The sequence below is a fragment of the Oryzias latipes genome, chromosome 12 (assembly GCF_002234675.1).
Source record: "Oryzias latipes chromosome 12, ASM223467v1".
Taxonomy (NCBI): domain Eukaryota; kingdom Metazoa; phylum Chordata; class Actinopteri; order Beloniformes; family Adrianichthyidae; genus Oryzias; species Oryzias latipes.
In genome coordinates, this window is record NC_019870.2 from 8,772,221 (window position 1) to 8,792,295 (window position 20,075).

At 38.6% G+C, this 20,075-nt stretch overlaps 2 protein-coding genes across 2 annotated transcripts; both read left to right on the forward strand.

The window, feature by feature from the left end:
* The first annotated feature begins 548 nt into the window (after positions 1-548).
* Positions 549-15,534, forward strand: LOC101161174 (prostaglandin G/H synthase 1). Its single transcript, XM_011481569.3, has 11 exons — positions 549-786; positions 926-1,009; positions 3,463-3,582; positions 4,488-4,628; positions 4,718-4,861; positions 6,737-6,918; positions 7,457-7,540; positions 7,661-7,907; positions 9,055-9,341; positions 11,192-11,339; positions 12,248-15,534. Exons 1-11 carry the CDS (start codon positions 780-782, stop codon positions 12,595-12,597), a joined length of 1,794 nt encoding a protein of 597 aa, XP_011479871.1. The 5' UTR covers positions 549-779; the 3' UTR covers positions 12,598-15,534.
* Positions 15,535-16,064: 530 nt separating this feature from the next.
* Positions 16,065-19,325, forward strand: pdcl (phosducin like). The gene is made up of 4 exons (XM_004074567.3): positions 16,065-16,179; positions 16,953-17,134; positions 17,524-17,705; positions 17,800-19,325. Exons 2-4 carry the CDS (start codon positions 16,966-16,968, stop codon positions 18,361-18,363), a joined length of 915 nt encoding a protein of 304 aa, XP_004074615.1. The 5' UTR covers positions 16,065-16,179; positions 16,953-16,965; the 3' UTR covers positions 18,364-19,325.
* Positions 19,326-20,075: the final 750 nt, after the last annotated feature.

Genomic DNA, 20,075 nt, shown 5'->3' on the forward strand with positions numbered 1-20,075 from the left:
AGAAATCTGTACTTTGTGAGATTTATCTTTTATCTAACTTAGGTCTGTTTCCAATCACAGATAAGCCGAAAAGGCTTACCGGCAGGAACAGTTTTCCCACACACCCTTCTTGAAAGTGCTGCAGGGTGTCTTTGGTTTTTGCTGCCAAAGCCCACTCCCACCTCTGTGAGGATTTTGCTGCCGTTCCACCACCTTCACCTCAGGCTGTCCTTTTTTATTGTTGACAGGGTTGTCATGTTTAAGCATAAATATTTAAAAAAAACGGATTCACATCTTTCCCAAATCTTTCTTGGAAAGATAATATGGGAATTTATGGAAAATGTTAAGTGCTTGCTTGTATGGGCAGACATAAAAAATAAAGGAAATTCACGAGGGTGGAGAACACCTACAATAGGTTTCATCTACATCTTGAATCAAGTCTGTTTTCAAAATGCTAATGTCATCCCTTCAGCAGGGCTGGAAAGAGGAAATTCTGGTATGTGCGTCTCTTAGTCGTGAGGTTGCACCAATGGGAGGCAGCATAAAGGAGGAGTTTCACTTCACTGAAATCCCATTTTTCTTTTTTCCCCATCTGCTGGTAGGTGAGGTGCGAAAGATTGCAGCTCCCAGAGAAAAGGAGTTAAGCTGTGCAACAGCTGTTTTTTTTTGTGTTTTATCGCTCTAATCTGTCTGTGAATTACCCATCTTTACCTGAGCCATCTTGTCTCAATCTGGATTACTGAACCTTTCTGCTGGTTTTCTAAACTGGAATGTCAGTTTTATGATCTGAGGCTGCTGTTATGAGAAGTAAGTGTGTTGTACCCCCGTTTTGTGCCCCCCGTTCACTCTCGGGAGCTCCAACTAGGACTAGTCTATTTGTTTTTTCTCTTCTGCTGCTGACCTGTGATGTCTTTTCCTGATTTGGATTTGTCTGTTTTTTTTGAAGCCTCTATCTTTGGATGCGTGTTTGTTCTCCTTCTGCTGTTAAGGGAGCCAGGTTGCCACGGGGAGGAGGTCACCTCCAGCACAGGTGAGAGCTCAGTGGGTTCAGTCCAACTCTGGCCAAAGAAATCACCCGTTCTCGGGGAGATTTGCAAGTGATGGATGAGTCAGGAAGTCGAAGTTCATTCAGGGACTGGCTTTAGAATCATCAGAACAAATTAGCTCACCATTTAGCAGGTAGACATTCCTTGTAACCATAAAAACAGACAAGTCTTAGCTGGTTCCTTCCAGGTAAAAATAACTTTTTCTTATTTGTATGCCAGCATAATCTAGCATGAGAAATTTCTAAAGAAGTAGGATAATTCTGTATTAATTCTTCACTATTTTTTCTTTTCTGATGGTCAATTACTCAACACATGCGCCTTTAAACCCTGAATCCCATCATTCCCTCAGGGCATTTCTGTCTGCCTCCACCAGTTTGTCACCTCATTCATCTTCGTATCTGATTTCTGTTGTCTTTTCCCCATTGGAGGTTTTTCAGCTGCAAATTCTGCCCCATTGTTCAATCCCCCACAAAAGAAAACTTGCAGTTGAGGACAGAAAGTGGGTCACAGGGGGAGACGCGCAGTCCGGAAGTCTTTGATCCTTCAAAAACCCTCTTTTACCTGCTAAATCAGATCCTGCCCTTTTAGTTTACACGGGCCAGATGCCTGATTCAGTTTCTAAGTTTACTGTTGATGATTGGCGGAAGGAAGCAGGACCAGACTTGTCCTGCAGAAATGCATCTGTGCGTGCACCCACAAAAGTCCACATATTAATGCTAAAATGCAAGTGGCTGCAACGTCTTTCTTTTTTGTGAGACCATAATCAGGTGCAGGATTTACCAGATTAAGATGTGAGGTTTCAAGATCTTACATGCTTTAACAGCCCACCACCCTGCCATGTCTGTGTTTGCAAGAACAAAGGCCTCTCTGTTTGGTCATTTCCCACAGTTCAGTTTAATTTATGATTATTCTTTACTCTATTTCACACTTTTATTGCCTGCCACTCTCAGCTCCCTGCAGTCTTATCTCAGCAAGGACGGGGGTTTCAGGTGAAACTATTTACCAGATGTGACTAAACTTGTTTGGTTTTCAGCAGAAAGTAAATAATTAGCCAATAGAGAACAAAGCAAAAGAGTTCAGTTTCACACTGGAATGTCTCTGTGTGTTGACATCAGCAGTATTCATGCTGGTATTTTCTTTTTCTTGGTGTTAATGGTAAACAAAATAAAATTAAAGCTTTTTATTGTTAGTGTTTGATCTGATAACATGCATAAGCTCTCCAAAACCTGTATAGTAAAGTATTAATGCATGTGCTTACGGGAGATCTCTGTAGAGAATTATTTTGTTAAATATGAAGCTAACATCAATGAAACTTTAATCAAAGAACAAAACAGTGTTTTCAATCTAATCACACCCCAGTCGGACAATAAATCTACGGTACCTTTATTGGAGACTTTTTTATTATTATTATTATTATTGTTTAAATTAAGTTTAAATTAGAGTCAGTAATGGGTTAATTGGCAGCACTGGGGTTGTGGAAGGGCTGTGCTCAGGAAGAGCAGAAAAAAGGTGAGGCACTTGTGTGGATTTACGTCCCTTTTACCAGTCCTTTGCACTACTGAAATGACATCCACATATATAAATACAATTTGCATCTGGAAACACAAATTGTGCATTTATAAACTATATAAAAAAAGAATTTGCGAGCGCAGAGTAATTTTCTGTTTTGCAGAACAATTTACTGCTTTTGTCAAGAAAAAAAAAGACTTGCTTGTAAAATACACGCTTTATGTCTTCAGAAATATTCAGGTTTACAGATGCAATTTTTGTTTTATTTTTTTGGTTTCACAAAATTTCATTTTTTTTCTCTATTTTACAAACGCACTACTTTTGTTTGCAGATGCAAAATTTATTTACATATGTAAATTACATTTTTAACAGCGATATACTTTTGAAAGTAAGGCAGCTCCTCCCAATTGTTAGTCAGAATAAAACAACTTCCTTTGGATTTTCCTGGAAAAAGTTCTCAGGCTGGTTGGTGCATGCAGCCAGCCTGGAGGGTGTATGAGGAAGATGTTTTCTCAGTTAGAATATATATTATTTTTTCAGCTGTATGTTACATGAATTACTTCTCAGGGAGATACTTTTTCAAAGCTAGGTAACATGATCTAATGATAGTATGTCTGTGGTTGGAAATGGCCTGAAATTGTTTCCTGTTGCCTGACTTGAAATGTCAATTTACCCCTGATCGTAATCTGAAAAAAACGTGTTTGAAGGGAAGATCTTGATGTTATCTCTGGCATTATGAACAGCTTTCAAACTAATTCTAAAACGGTTGTGTTTGTGTAAGAATGAAGTCACCATGCAGGAATGAGGGCCACAGACATCCTCTTCTTGAGTTTCTGTACAACTATAATCATCTAATTCACCTGACCTGTGCAAGCATTTTTCAAGGTTATTGACATGTGCTGTACCCCCTGCGTTCATTTGTTTTCAGCAGTCAATCCATGCTGTCACTACCCCTGCCAGCACTGGGGCGTGTGCGTGCGCACCACACAGGAGGAGTATGAGTGTGACTGCACCCGCACCGGCTACTATGGAGAGAACTGCACCATCCGTGAGTCCACTCCTCTCATATCCGGCTTCTGCTTTATTGCACCTTTCAGGAATTTGAAACAGTCTTTTTCATGAGACGCGAGGGGCCAAACAGATTTCAAAAATATCATTGAAACAGGAAATTATTCAACACTGCTCCTGGCTGTAAAATTCCTTACCTAGATGCAAACATCTGGGAAAATCAACCATTTAAGGTGATTAGTCCTAGAGGCGCCTACAACCTCCACAGATCTGCTTCTCATTAATGGAAATCCTCCCACACCGCAGCTCCGCATTAAACATGGGAGCAGGAGCTTGTGCCAGAACCTCTATAGTGGTTCTGGTGCCAGCAGGACGGAGAGTGGGAAGGAAAAGATAAGCAAACAAACCCGGGAGAGTTGGGATTCACATGTGCTGGACATAAAACATTTTCACTTTGTATGTTGGGTAAAGCGGTACTTTAATCTCATAGTTTACATTTTTTTACAAGAAAAAGGAGCAAATGATACACCAGGGGAAAAAAAGTTAAATTCTTAAATCAGAGGAAAGTTGTTGTTATATGTAGCATTTTGAATGAGTGCTTAAGAGTTGACAAGTTTAGTTGTAATTTGTTTTTCCTAAATTGCTTTTCAGAATAACCAGTATTTTATTATTGTAGCATTTTGCGGTGACTTAATGTAAGTTAATCCTTTTGTTGAACCTTAGTTTTAAAAGTCATAATGGTGCACGGTGGGGTAGCGGTTTCCGCTCCCACTTTACAGCAAGAGAGATTCTGGTTCAAATCACTGCTGGGATCTTTTCTATGTGTGCATCTCCATCTCCACACACCATTCAGTGCCTTTTGTTTTTGCAACTGTTTGTTTCTGAATCAAAAATAAAAAAAATCCAAATTCAATTGTAACCCCAAATTTCTTTTTCTTTTTCCAGCTGAGTTTTTGACCAGGGTGCGTCAGTTCCTCAAACCAAGCCCAAAAGTGGTGCATTACATTCTCACACATTTCCACTGGCTGTGGGACGTCATCAACAACACTTTCTTGCGGGACACCCTCATGCGTTTAGTTTTAACAGGTTCAGATCTTTTTAGTTGGACAAAAATTCTTCTGCATCTTTCAAACCTTCTAAGAGTCTCCTAACTTTCTGTCTTACTCTGTCAAAAGTGAGATCCAACTTGATACCCAACCCTCCAACTTTCAACTCAAAGTATGGCTACCTCAACTGGGAATCCTACTACAATCTCAGCTACTACACTCGAATTCTGCCCCCTGTGCCGGAAGACTGCCCATCACCTATGGGAGTCAAAGGTAAGATTTATGTGTCTTAACTCTCAGCACTGGAAAATTATCCTAAATATTTTTAGAAAACCTCTTTCTGACATAATTGCATCACAGAATGTTTTATAGAATGCTGCAACAGAAACCAGTTCCAGCACCAACATATGATTTTTGCACCACTAACAAAAACCCAGCCGCTTATTTGTTAGTTAAACGAGAGGTCGTGGTCAAAATTGTATCAAACTAAAATAAACTAAATTACTGGACAGTGAATCTCTGATTTGATCACTCTGTCTTTGCCTCAATCATCTGCTTTTACACACAGAAATACGCTCTGCAAAAACATGTTTATAACACAACTGTAGATGATTTTAACTGTGAGTAATATCTATAAAGAGAACAAAAGGAATTCTAAGCCAAAACCATGGGATGCCGAAACAAATTCTAGTTTAAAACTTATTCCATAAATATGGATCAAACACAAGACAGCACCTCCAACTGTAAAATGGCTCTTCATTCAAAATGATGAGATATTGTGATTAATGATTTCAAACACATAACTTAAATGCCAAGAAACGAACATTTATAATCATTTAATGACAAAATTAATTGATTTTAAATTCATTTTATTTTGGAAGTCATATTTCATTCATCTAAATGGGTCATCACACATTTGATATGTTGACTTCAAATCAGACATAACACTTTTGCATATTTTTGGAAAATATTTTCTTTCCACCAGGTCAAGCACGAAATCCCCTTAGCTATGCTGAACACAGGGAAGTTTTTGATGTTCAGTTTCACCTGCAAACCACCAGCGTTTTTGTTTCTACTGTGGCTTTAAAGTCCAAATCTTGTCGTTTATGTGAACCTTTGCATGAAGTGTGTCCTCAGACATAAAAAAAACTGAGTGAAAGCACCGAATGATTGGAACATTCTTCCTTTGTCTCTGTGTTCTTCTCCAACACTGTTGATATTTTTGGAAAGCTCTTTCAACTCATTGTAGTAGGTTTAGGGGCTGTCATCTGGACTTGTTTTTTAAAGTTAGAAGACGTTTCACCTCTTATCCAAGAGGCTTTGTCAATTCTGAATTAGCTGGTCGAAGAGCTGGTATATATGCACTCATGGGGGAGGAGTCAGACCTGAAACTGGATGGTATTGTCAACTTAGCCTACATGATTTCGGGTCGTTAAGAGTCCTTTGTCCTCAGCTGGGGGTTGGGGAGCCAGTGACTCCCTCCCCAAACTGGTCATCTCTTTCAGCTATGAACGACCCAGGTGGAACTGGTTTGGTTTGGTTAGGTTTCAAAACACTGCCGTAGATGGATGGAAGAATAAACCTGAGACCACCATTCTTATTAAGAGAATTCAGAATTGACAAAGCCTCTTGGATAAGAGGTGAAACGTCTTCTAACTTTAAAACCAAGTCCAGATGACATCCCCTAAACCTACTACAATGGAACCAACCTGGATGAAAAAGAGTCTTCATAGACATCTTTCAACTCATCTAAAACATAGTTGACATCATTTCTATTTTATTTTCTATTTTAAATTTCTGCATTTTGAATTTTAAAGACTGTGAACTGTTATTGGAGTGATCATTGTGAGTTGGGGTAAATATCGAGAGTCAATTTGTTTGTATGTGTGAGGATGTTTGTGTGTTAAATAATACTGTAAATCAAACTGTAGTGTTTTTTGCTATTTTTTTTCTTTTGGTTTTCTTTTACTTTTAATATCTAAAACTGAGGACAACCTTCAAAACCAGATGTTTCATCTCAATGGGCCAATCCTACTTTAAATTGAATAGTTTAAATAAAAAATATATATATATAATAATTGGACAGAAACGTTGGACAATTTTAAAAAACAAGAGTACACCTTGTGTGACGTTTCTCTTTTTGTTCAGGGAGGAGCCAGCTGCCTGACCCAGAGGTTGTGGTGGAGAGGCTGCTGAAGAGAAGGACATTCAGACCTGACCCTCAGGGCTCCAACCTCATGTTTGCTTTCTTCGCCCAACACTTCACTCACCAGTTCTTCAAGACCTACAACCGCATGGGTGTGGGCTTCACTAAGGCTCTGAGCCATGGGGTCAGTCCTTACATAACAACTGCTTTTCTCTTCCAGATTGTTTCAGACAAGTTTTTAGCCAAAGAAGCATTTTTGTGACTCGTCTGTAGAGTTTATTTGAACGCATAAACTTTCCTATTTCCTAAGAGTAAAATGTTTGTGTACGAGAAATGCAATCAGACAGGAATCGTTCACTAAAAGTTTAGTTTTTATTGAAACAGCTTTTGCGTTTTATAATTCTGTAGCTGCAGAACTTTTCTGAGCATGATATATGAGCAACTATGCATAATTTAGTTTTTCTGCCCTCTTTCTTCTGTGTTTATGAAAGACGGAGATAGCTGGGCGCACCAAATATGCTAAAGCATTTCTCAAGGCTGCAAACATGTGCTCGCAACAAATTCCAAAACCATGACTGCCTGCAGGGACCTATTACAAGCTCCACTTAATCATTTTTTAATATTATCATGGGACTGAGGCGGCTTTAAGATGTGTTGCATGGATCAGAACCTTAAGTTTAATCCATTTTTACAATTGGATGGTGTTTTTATTCCTAATGCAGGTGGATGCAGGACACATTTATGGAGATAACCTGGAACGTCAGCTGGCTCTTCGGCTTTTTAAAGACGGAAAACTGAAATATCAGGTAAAAAAAAACAAGTAAAAGTAAGATGACAAAGTGCGATGTTTAGACAAAGCAAAAATAAAATTTCAGGTAAGTGTTCAGTTCCCCATTAAATCTATCGTTCTTGCATTTTCCCATCAGGTTATTGATGGACAGGTGTTCCCTCCCTCTGTGGTCGATGCAGCGGTTTACATGAGCTACCCCCCCGGAGTTCCCCCTGAGCATCAAATGGCCATCGGTCAGGAGGTGTTTGGACTCCTACCAGGTTTGGGTCTGTACGCCACTCTGTGGCTGCGGGAGCACAACCGCGTCTGTGACGTCCTGAAGGCGGAGCATCCTGTGTGGGACGACGAGCAGCTTTTCCAGACGGCTCGCTTAATCATTATTGGTGAGCGTGACACAGTTTTCAGAGAGAAAAAAAACATAAAGGAAAAAATTGTCTCACAAAAACATCACATTTCATCTCAAGCTGCTTTCATTAATTTTCAGTTTTAAGATTTCTCAGGAAAAATGTCTTTATTTATGTTATTTTAATAAAATAAGACTGTTAACCATTTCAGGGGGAAAAACAAAGTAATAGTTTAGTTTAGTTTTTCTATATATAAAATATTTTATCACTTATGAATTAATAAAAAACAGTCACAGTTTAAAAATATCTAGGACTATTTTGTAAAACCATCTTTAGTGGAAACATTTTGTTTTTAAGAAAAGTTTTAAAGGTAAACCTATTAAAATGATAGAAACTGTAATCCCAGATTATTGCACGTTTTTGTTTTTTCATTTTTAGAAACAGGTTCATAGATACAAATTTCTTCCGTTGTCTGTCCTGCGTTAGAAAACCAGTTATGTTTAAACTTAGATGTGAAGAGGCTCAATTTGCATTTACCTATAGATACCATTCTGTAGAATCTAAGCAGGAATTTCAATGGAAAAGCAACAAACTCAAAGAACGGAACTTGTTTTTTCATTTTAGAACAACTTATTCTTTACTCCAATACGACAGAAAAAAGAACATTTTATAAAATTTATGCTGATTACTTTGACCGCGTACAAGTAGAGACTCTTCTAACATGCATCATATGGAGAAAAAAATTCAACTGTATTTAATAAAATAGTTGAAAACAAAAAAATCAGTTGAATTAATATTTAAGGCAGAAGGATTTCATAGAAGTTTTTGTGAAGATTTTATAATAAAAATGGAGTATATTATTTTTATTACAATTTCTTGTAGGCTGTTAAAAATAAAGTAAACTATTTTCCTCCAACTTTAAAAATATTTTTATGCTTTTTAATTGAACTGTTAAAATTCAAATCAAATTGTAGAACTGAAGTGGAATTCTATTGTGATTGTTTTTTTCCCTAATCACATAAGAAAACAGACGATAGATTTGTTTGACTTACGTAGGATGCAGCCAATGCTTAGCCTTTTTTTTTTTTTTGTTACCTCTGACCTCTTCTGACCTGTTCCTCTTAGACTCTGCTTCTGAAGAATTCCACTTTGGATTGATGTTTTTCTCCCCGTCTGCATCACTCAGGTGAGACGATACGAATCGTCGTTGAGGAGTACGTGCAGCATCTCAGCGGCTACCTGCTGGACCTGAAGTTTGACCCCACACTGCTGTTCAACTCCCAGTTCCAGTATGGAAACCGCATCGCGCTGGAGTTCAGCCAGCTGTACCACTGGCACCCTTTGATGCCGGACAGCTTCCACATAAACGGAGATGAGCTGTCGTACAAACACTTCCTGTTCAACACATCTATTCTGACTCACTACGGCGTGGAAAAGCTGGTGGATTCCTTCTCCCGCCAAATTGCTGGCCAGGTAATAAATCCAACCGCAGAATGTTCCCAGTAAATGTGCCAAAGATAACAATATAAAACAAATGACAAATAAAGGACCCAGCCTAGCAAAACATTTCCTCAGAGAACAAAAAACAGCCAGGCGTTCTTCCTTTCCCCAACAACTGCTATGCTAGAGAAAATCTTGCCCTCAGTGTTCAAGACAGATCTAAGCTGACTTCATCTCCTTCTCCTGCTCTTCTCCAGGGACTTTAGTTTAATTAGAGCCCTCCACAGCTCTTTCTTCAGCCAACACACCCTGTTCATACTTCTAAACCTTAAGGACCCACTCCAATGAAAATCTTGTTTTTGGGGCTTTTAACATGTTCTTGTGGCATTTTTTTCTCTTGATGGAGGACATATATAAGGAAAATTAAGCTGAAAATTGCATTTCTGAATATTTCCTTATTCAAATCATTGTGAATTAGTAGCAGACACAAACATGCAGTTTACTTTGCTCCATTCTGATGCATCCACTTGCCGACACATAGCTGGATAGCTCCATTATTGCTCGCCATTTTTGTTGCACCGGTGATGTTAGGTTGGGATTGTGAGGGGCTGTAAACTAGCGGGATGATGCTGGCCTGGCAAATCTACCCACCATCTCCATCTCTTCAGGAGGGCTTGTTGCTTTGGTGTTCATTGGATGGTCAACCATTGCAACTGACAGACGTAGCTTCCTCTGTTTCTCTTTATCTACACCGTCTCTTCTTAGTGATCTCCAAATTACTTTTTGGATACGCTTAGTGTCCTTTTCCCCAAACTGAAGAGGTCTTTAAATTAGAAAGTTTCCCATGATCCTCTTCTCCAGTTTTCTCCCTTTTCATTCTTGCTTTTCTGCCTCTTCTCAAAACTGACTGAGCTCAAATTGCAGCACGAACATTAATTCCCTTCTTTTATCTCACGTGTAGCCTTTCTCCCCTGTTTTTAAAATGACATTGTTCCCAAACGAGACTCTAGGACTGCTTCCTTTTTTTTCACTTTTTTACCAAACGTCTTTGCTCCATGGTCATGCGTCATTTTCTCACCCATTTTGTCTAACTTCTAATCAATGTTATTAGCAGCTGTGTGCAGCTGTTTTCACTCAACAGAAATTGCAGCTCAAACATTTGTGGGAGCTGGGTTTTCCTGTTTTAAAACTCACTGGGATTATGTTACTGCTAGCTTTTTGTTTGAGGCTGAACCTAGAGTGAACTCTCTGAAAGGATATGAGAGAAAGCATCAACATTTAGTGTTAAAATCCCACTCTGATCATCTTTTGGTCTATTTTAAAAGTTTTCCCAGTGGTCTTTTAATTATGATTATGTCTGTTTTAGTCAAAACCTAAAAATTATCTAATTTTCTATGACCTATATTTTCTGCAGAGCGGCAGTAGTTCATTAGAAATTTGCCTCTAGGTTGTGGGCGGTACCTAGGCACGGAGCGACCTCGCCCCTCTTTCCTCACCCCATTGCTGAGAGCTATAGTGCATTTTATACGATACAAATACGCTTTTTTTTGTTGTTTTCAAACAGCAGTTTTCATCTGCTTCGGATGCACAACAATTTCAATAACGAAATACTCATAAAGGCAGTTTTAAGCTTAATTTTCTTTAGATGTGTCCTCCATCATGAGAAAAAATGCCACTAGAACAGCAAAAACCCAATTTTTATCATAGTGGGTCCTTAAGGAGAATCACCTTGTTTAAATGTTCAAATCTCTGCCAGTTTTACACCGTTTATACTTTAGCTGAATAGTTTCCTACTGTGATTTCAAAAGATTTCCATGCGTGTCTGTGTGACAAATCCCACAGATGTGACTTTGTTGGCGTTTTTCCATGTCTTCCTCCGACAGATTGGCGGGGGCCACAACATTAATGCTGTGGTGACCCATGTGGCCGTGAGTACAATCAAGGAGTCCCGCCAGCTCCGGATCCAGCCTTTCAACGAGTACAGGAAGCGTTTTAACCTGGAGCCGTACGCGTCTTTCAGAGAGTTTGCGGGTGAGACTAACAGCCCCCAAACTTCAGCTGATGGGATCCACAGCTGTGAAGAGCCGCTCAATGTGCATACATGGAATATGAGTCCAATTTAACCTCACTTTCACTGTTCATGGGATAGGACTTTTTTTTATTTCATTCAGAGGGTTTCAGCTAAAGAATTAAATCTAGATTTACAAAATATAAACAAACTGTTTTATCCAAGATTTTCTGTCACTTTAGAGTTTCCTTTGTTGTTTTAACACCTTCGACTGAGATGGATAGATGTGTTTTATGTTGCTTAAAAAAAGAAAAGCTATTTGTTTGTCAGATGAGCTATATCTGACATTTAAGTGAATTCCTCTGATTCTGATCGTCGGGTGAGTTTTGGGCGGTCCTTCCTTTCACATATTACATGTGCAGCTGATGCACTAACATTCCAGCAGCAAAAAAAGGATTGAACTGTTGACTCTTGGGATATGATGTCACCCAGATACTTAGTTTTGGAGACACAGATGTCCATGAAATGCAGTCAACAAGTGACGGGAAGCACATCGTTGAGAAAGAAACAAACAATAAAAGCCATTTCAGGATTTATCTCACAATTCTAATGTGGGAAACCGTCTCCACACTGTTATAATGTAAAGTTAAAATTGAAATTAACTTAAAATAACTTTTGCTGAAAAATGGCTTCCAATTCCTAAAAAAATCATAGTAGAAAACAGATGTGCATCATTTGTTTAAAGACCAGCCCTAAAATCAGCAAAGAAAACAAGAATTTAAAAGAAATTAAGAATTCTTGAATCTAAGAACAATCATGTGACCTGCAGCTGTTCGGCATGTCCTTTGACCGATCCACCTGTTGCAAACATTACTGTCATGCACATTCAGAGACTCGTGTACTGTTAACTAACCAGCGTTTCATTTTGCAGATAATGAGGAGATAGCCCAAACGCTTGAAGAGCTGTATGGTGATATCGACGCTCTGGAATTTTACCCCGGCTTGATGTTGGAGAAGACGCGACCAGGGGCCATATTTGGGGAAAGCATGGTGGAGATGGGTGCACCCTTCTCTCTCAAAGGCCTCCTGGGGAACCCCATATGTTCCCCGGATTACTGGAAACCCAGCACCTTTGGTGGGAAAGTCGGCTTTGACATAGTGAACACAGCCAGCCTGAAGAAGCTGGTCTGTCTGAACAGCAGGACGTGTCCGTACGTGTCGTTCCAAGTTCCAGCTGAGGAGAAATCACAACCGGGGAAGGAATGTCCCGATGAGCTATGACCATGTGCAGCCCACACAAGGTCAAGGCTTTTATTACACCCCGGCATGAAGGTGGAACAAGCTGAGACGACGGCGGTGAGAGGTTCTGAAATCAAAGCTCAGTGTGGACGTTTTTCTTTTTCCTGTCCTGTGGAAACATCAGACAGAAGTGGTTTTATTCCCTGCAGAGTTTTCTTACGCAAGATTTATGACCACAAATACATGTAACGGCTTCTGCATCCACTGGAAGAAACAAAATAAAAACCTATAGTTTTGTTTTTAAATAACATAGACAGCTTCTCAAATCTTTATCACTTTCCATTGTTCTGTAAGTGTGAGGAGACCCCACCTCCCTATCTTATCTACTGCCAGTAAATCTAGTTTATTTTGGCTCCAAATGAAACACTGCTGCAATTCAAGAAGAGGCTTTTTTAAACATTTCTTTTTACACCGTGTATCTCTACTCCACAAGAAGAACACTGAAACATTTCTGAACATTTACATAGGATGACAAAGATATTAGATATGTGGGACTTTCATGTCTGATCTAGATCTTTGAAAATGCAGCTAAGTGAAAGTACATCCTGTTTTTCCCCTTTTTTCAAGGATTAAAAGCCAAATGTTTGGTTTGGCAAATGTGATGCTGACAACAGACATGTACAGGAAGCTACAGGAGTGGTATGAACTAATGGGCTTCTCACTGCAACCTGGAGGATGTTTGTGCAAGTGTTTTGTTAAAAAAAAAATTAAACAGCAAAAAGCAAACATTTTAGATTTGGAACCCTTAAAAAAAAGACAGAGTTTGAAAAAAGGAGCCAGAGAGGAAGAAAAAGAAAATTAAGGAGAAACAAATGCCAAAAGGAAAAATGCTGAAAGAAAAAAGAGGCAGTTTTTGCAATGACTTGATAAAAAGGTTTAGAGTTGACTGAACATGCAGCAGTGAGGGGCTGTGGATGACTGAAGTAAAGATTTGAAGATAGCTCCGGTTCATTTAATGATACCCTGAAGAATAAAGATTTTTTTCTCAGAGAAAGTGTTCAAAGACGTCAGCAGCAAAATGTTGATCTTAATCGGAGTGAAAACTGATGTCAGAATTTAAATAAGACAAGTTTTCCCATCAAGGTATCTTTATTAAATAGTCCAGAATATTTAAAGGTTTATAATCTAAAGGAGTAGCTCAGAGAGTATATGTATGAACAGGCTGTGCACAGATTTTAGGAACTTAATATTGAAAATTTTTAAGGTTTATTTCCCACTAATCGTATACTTAAGTGATGACCACGTGCACAAAGGAAATGCACATCAGTGAAGTTTTGTAAACACGCATCAACAATGTTGTTGGACTAAAAAAATCACAATCATTAACTACAGAGTAACACTATTCAAATGTGTCAAAATAATGATAACATATAATATATAATTGCTGTTCTTAATAATTCATATTTAAAATATGGTGAAGGAGACAGAAAGAAACAAAAATTTTCTTAACTAAATACGGGATCTAAAATTGTTGTACCAGGAAAGTATATTTAAATAATCAAATTTTACACAAATATCTTTTCATGTTTTACCTTGAGGCCTGAAAATGTTTAGTGTCACACTGAAATGACAGAAAACCTATACAGGAAGCTTAAGTAGCAAAAAAAAAAGCCAAATAAAATGCTTGAGTTCTTGACTTCAAATGCATAACTATTTTGTTCTGAAAAAAAAACGATAAGTGTTTTAAAGCATAAAAATAATTACATTTATCAAAGAAACCTAAGAGTTTACTCAAGATAAAAGCATTATTTTAAAAAAAAAACCGTTGTTTTATTTGCTTTTACAGCAGTTATGAAAATGCATTAGTAGCAGCCTGGACAAACAGATTTACCATAAACTCCTGTTTGTTAAGTAGAGTGCCGTTCATGTATTTGACCTCTAGGTGTCACTATTGAGAGCTTTCAGATCTTGTTTTAACCAATGAAACAGTTTGACATTTGAGATATGGTTAATGACAGGTTTTTTGTTTTTTATTTAATTTAATTTTTTTAGTTGATATTATTAATATTACCCATAAATGTTATTGCTGCACATAGTCTTAGTTCCCTCAACAACAATTTTTTTTAAAAACATCTATTTCATTTAATAAAAATTCAAAACATCAATAAAATACAAAATGAAACAATAAAGTACATAAAAAATGTTAATAAAAATTGCTCTTTACATAAATACTAAGCCCTGCCTACATTTTAAATAAACATCAATACATTTACCTACACAAACCCTCATTTAACCTCTTTTACAAAGATTTAGTAGCATCACGTACTTAAAGTGTCAAAAATAAATGTTGCTTGATAAATACTACATGTTTGCCAATCATCTCATTTTAATAAGACTTTTAAAGGCTGCAATTGATTTTGTATTTTTAGTTACTGTGTCCAATTTATTCCAGATGTTCCGATGTTCCAAATCTGGGTTTTCTGAATATTTCATGTCATTTTAAGTCAATAGGATTTAGTCTTTTATCGAATTTAACCTGTAAATTATGGGGTAACCATGTCGTGTGTGCTTTGTACATAAATTTAAGAAGGTTAAAATTAAGTACGTCAATACATGTTAGTATTTTCAAATGACTGATTAGTGGTCCCGATGGGTCTCAATGTTTACTTCCTGTAACAATTCGTATTGCCTTTTATTGTCATGGTAAGATTAGATTGGGTTTATGTATGTTTTCTTATTCTTTTTTCCTTTTGTTCAAGATTAGATTAGAGTCAAAAGTCTAATTTAGTGTACATTTTTGCAAAAAGAAACAACTTCAGCTGCTAAAATTCAATTTTAGTTTCTTGTTGAATGAGACGATATGTTATTTTTATTAATGTGTCACTAATTTGTGGTATTTCTAATTTTAACCAATCTATTTATTTTAAATAGCTGCATTTTCATTCATTTGTTCAGTAAACACAAATCGATCTATTTGTACATTTTTTGTGTCTGTTTCTATATTATTTTATTTTATTTATGCTTATTATGCCGTAATTTGAGGTGTTTTCCTTTATTTTGAGATGTGTTTTAAAATGAGTACTTTATTTTTGAAAAACAGGAGTTGCCCACTTTCTTTTTTGATAGAGAGCGTTTGGTTAGCTGAAAAGCTCTGTGCTGCTTTCATGTACAGTCGGAAAAATTACCAAGTGAAACTATAATTTTGGTTTAACCCATATTTTTCAACAGCGTCACCATAATTTTAAACTTTATTTATCAACATTGATACTTTAAGTAACGTGCTGACGTTCCTTTGGAAAAATGCTTTCTCGTTATTTCATTAAAAATGCACTTGGGCTGATTTGAACTTTCATAGGATACTGTTCTTTCTTGATGGACTTAAAAGGTGCGCACAAAAGAGGTTTGAGCTGCGAAACACATGTTGGTGAACTTTCAGTCCACCTGCACTGAATAACTGCTGTGATAACACGACCAGGATGCATGGGCATCTACACTGACATCATTACGAGATTTCTGATAGTTTTGAAGGCATCACGGCCCGGGGGCGTGGCTTGAGACGGCTGAAACAGGCAGATTAGTAAAAGTGAGCTGGTGATATTAACGTTTTCTTGCTGTAGAACAGAGGTAAGAGACCAGTAAAAACCGAACGTAAACACATTATCGATCATTAAAGTCATGTTACAGTTAACGCTCGCTTATATGTTTTTCATTTGAGGGTTTTTAACCGAAGCTTGTTAACTAGTTAGCTCAATCGGCTATGCTAATCTTGCTAAATTCCCTAAACGCCGGCGGCGGCTATTTCCTCCATCCTGTTGTCATCAGCATCGACCTACTTTTTCCAGCTTATTATTGACACGTCAGAGAGTACCCATAAAGCTCATCCACCGGGTTACGATTATTGGTTATAATCATGTCCGTTTATGGAAAGTGACCAGTTTCATGTTAGCAGTGAGTGGTCGACTGGGCCTTCTCTGTTGTTTACCTTTGTTTTCATGTGTTATTTTCTAAGCCTTAGTTGGGAAGGCTTTTGTTTTTTCGCGATGCAACTTAAAAAAAACCACAAAACAGAAACAACTCGACATCATTTAGGGGGTTAAACTCATTGGGCGTGTTGTCTTTGTCCATCTGCACACACAGATTGAATTAAACGCTGATCAGCGAACCATTGAAGGCCTTTCCACCCCGAGTTAAATACATTAACAGGCTGAATATAACCTACATATGATGAATTCCCTGTTTGTAAAAATGAGTCTCTTATCTAATTTCTAACAGCTTGGGTGTCATTACGTAAAGAAATACAACTGTGTTAAGATCTGATTTTGTTTTCTATGATTAAAATAAGCATAGACGAATGTGTATTTGTCATATGTACGGATCACTGGGTGTATCACTTGCAGTTAAACCGTTGTCATGACGACTCTGGATGACAAGATACTGGGAGAGAAGCCTCAGTACTACTACAGCAGCAGCGAGGACGAAGGCAGTGACGATGAAGAGGGGCAGAGCAAGATCATTCGAGATGGGAATGCAGAGGAACCCGAGATCGACTACAGCGTGGATGGAAGTTCTGTCAATACAGGTGGGAATTTGTGTCCACATTTACTACTTCTTGCGTACTTTCACCAAATTCACATTAAAGAAGAAAAAAATGGAAAGGGAAAAAAGAAATTGTGCAATATTAGGAAATAAAAGATTTCTTTAAATATTTTCATAAAACTTTTACTGAAATAAATTCTTGCAATGTACTTTATGAACATGTTTAATGCTTTTATACTTTAAATGAACAATACAGTAAGAATATAGCGTCACAAATTGATAAATACAAGCTTGGTTAACACTGAAAATGCATGACTCAACTCTATGTTCATGAAATAAACATATTTGGAGGATGTTTCTTTCTTTTTTTTTCATTTACAACTGGATTCATTTTCTGGATCATTTCTGACTACTGAAACTCTTCCATCCCAGGACCCAAGGGTGTCATTAATGACTGGAGGAAATACAAGCAGCTGGAGGTGGAACAGAAACAGGAGCAGAAAAGAGAGATGGAAAGACTGATAAAGAAGCTGTCCATGACCTGCAGGTCAGACCTGGACCAGGAAAAGGACAAAGAAAAGCAGAAAGAGCTGCAGAACAAGATCCAAGGAAAAGTAAGCGCCCACTTGACTTGTGTGCATTCTAGAAACAGGCTAGTTAATGCAGTGGAAAAGCTTACTATGTGTGTATTCTGGGTCTTCTTTGCAGATGACCATGCAGGAGTACAACATGCTTCAGGAAGATGAAGATGACGAAGACTTCCTGCAGCAGTACCGGATGAAGCGCATTGAGGAGATGAGGCGTCAGTTCTGCAGAGGGAAGCGCTTCCAGCAGGTATACGAGCTGAACAGCGGAGAAGACTTCCTGGAAGCTTTGGACAAAGAGGACAAAAGCACGCTGATTATGATCCACATCTATGAGCCCGACGCCCCGGGGTGTGAGGCCATGAGTGGCAGCCTGATGTGCCTGGCCCAGGAGCATCCTCTGGTAAAGTTCTGCAGCGTGCGCAGCTCGGCCATCAGCATCAGCGACCTGTTCAGGGAGAGCGCTCTGCCCGCGCTGCTGGTCTACAAAGGCGGGGACCTGATCGGTAACTTCGTTCGGCTCACAGACCAGCTCGGGGAGGACTTCTTTGCAGTAGACGTGGAGGCCCTGCTGCAGGAGTATGGCCTGCTGCCCGAGAAGTCCTCAATCGTTCCTAAAACTGTTCGTAATGGGGCTATTATCCAGAGCGCCGTAAGTGACGAGGACTCAGACCTCGACATAGATTAGACTTCTCTTTGCTTGAGAAACATGCAATGCAATCTGCTTGGACTCTACATCTCACTTATATCTGTGGACCCCTGCAGTGATTACAGACTCACATGTAACCATTAACCTTGCAGCACTGAAGCTCAACCAAAAGTTTTCTCACTTACTCCTGTTCCACCCAGTGTTGGTGCTAGCGTCTCTTAACCTTGTAAACGTGTTTGTTTAATCTGCAGCAAGAAATAGCATCTCATCATTAAGTCACTTCTAAGATTTGTCTCTATTTCCTCTGATGTATTGCCAATATCTGCAAACAGCTGCAGTGGAAACACCTTTTGTTTTCAGGAGTAAACCGTTGTCTTAGTAGAACAATTCTTATTACAGAATGAAAAAGAATGAATCTTTATGAAAGCTTTGATCTTCTAGCTTCACATGGCATGCATAAATAACAGCTGCTGACAATCCTTTTTTAAATTTCGGTGACAAATAGCAGTGGCGTTCACCAACAGACGAGAGAAGCATCTGCAATACATCACTTCACCGTTAATCTCCCTTGGATTAACAAAACCAGACATGAAATTCATTTTTTTTGTTTGTTTGCATAAAAAGTTGCTGTTAGTCTCCCTAAAGTGAACGGTTCTTGGGTTGGGGTGGGGGGTGGGGGTGTTCTGTTTGAAAGTTACTGACCGGCTTCAAAGCAAGCTGTCTGATGGACGAGGAAATAAACTGTTCTAGTCTTGTCATGTCATTCCACGTTGACATAGATTATATTTATTAAATATCAGCAATTTTGTGAGGATCTTATTATGCAAATAAAGATGCTGTAGTTCCTATGTTTGTGATATCTATTTGTTGTGTTAAAAAGAAAGACATTCCCTTTCTTTGTTTGATTGATCCTGTCGAGGTCTCTTCCTCCCTTAGGCTTTTGTTTGTTTTCTTCTGTGTTCTTCTCAAATAAACAGTAAATAAACTGCAACACATTTTGATTTTATGCATCATATTTCTTTTTTATTTTTCATTTGTTAGTTATTTCGGGAATCTAGCCACAGGGGTTGCAAGCCAGTAACTTCTGTGCCGGTCCCAAGCCCGGATAAATAGAGAGGGTTGCGTCAGGAAGGGCATCCGGCGTAAAAATTGCCAAAATAACCATGCGAATCATCCACAACACTTTAGACATACCGGATCGGTCGAGGCCCGGGTTAACAACGACCGCCACCGATGCTGTTAACCTACAGGGTGTCGGTGGAAATTTGACTACTGTTGGTCGAAGAAAGAGGGGAGGCAGAAGGGTCCGTTGCCAGAGAGAGAAGGGAAAAGGCAGGAACATAGGTTTGAGAATAGGGACTCTTAACGTTGGCACAATGACAGGGAAAGGCAGAGAGCTGGCAGACATGATGGAGAGAAGGAAGGTAGATGTACTGTGTGTGCAGGAGACAAGGTGGAAGGGCAGCAAGGCACGTAGTATTGGAGGAGGATACAAACTATTCTATCATGGTGTTGGGAAGAGAAACGGGGTAGGAGTGATTCTGAAGGGGGAGTTTGTAAACAGTGTTCTAGAGGTGAAAAGAGTCTCAGACAGGATGATGAGCCTAAAGTTAGAAATTGAAGGGGTGATGGTGAATGTAGTCAGTGGGTATGCGCCACAGGTTGGCTGTGAGTTAGAAGTGAAGGAGAGATTCTGGAGTGAGTTGGATGAGGTCATAGAGAGTTTTCCCAGAGGAGAGAGAGTTGTTATT

Bases quoted from the DNA above. Each gene is read 5' to 3' on its own strand.
- LOC101161174 (XM_011481569.3), top strand. The intron at 3,583-4,487 runs GTGAGTCCACTC...TTCTTTTTCCAG, and splicing joins TGGAGAGAACTGCACCATCC to CTGAGTTTTTGACCAGGGTG. The intron at 11,340-12,247 runs GTGAGACTAACA...TTCATTTTGCAG, and splicing joins GTCTTTCAGAGAGTTTGCGG to ATAATGAGGAGATAGCCCAA.
- pdcl (XM_004074567.3), top strand. From the start codon at position 16,966: ATGACGACTCTGGATGACAAGATACTGGGAGAGAAGCCTCAGTACTAC. The intron at 17,135-17,523 runs GTGGGAATTTGT...CTTCCATCCCAG, and splicing joins TGGAAGTTCTGTCAATACAG to GACCCAAGGGTGTCATTAAT. The intron at 17,706-17,799 runs GTAAGCGCCCAC...TCTTCTTTGCAG, and splicing joins AGAACAAGATCCAAGGAAAA to ATGACCATGCAGGAGTACAA.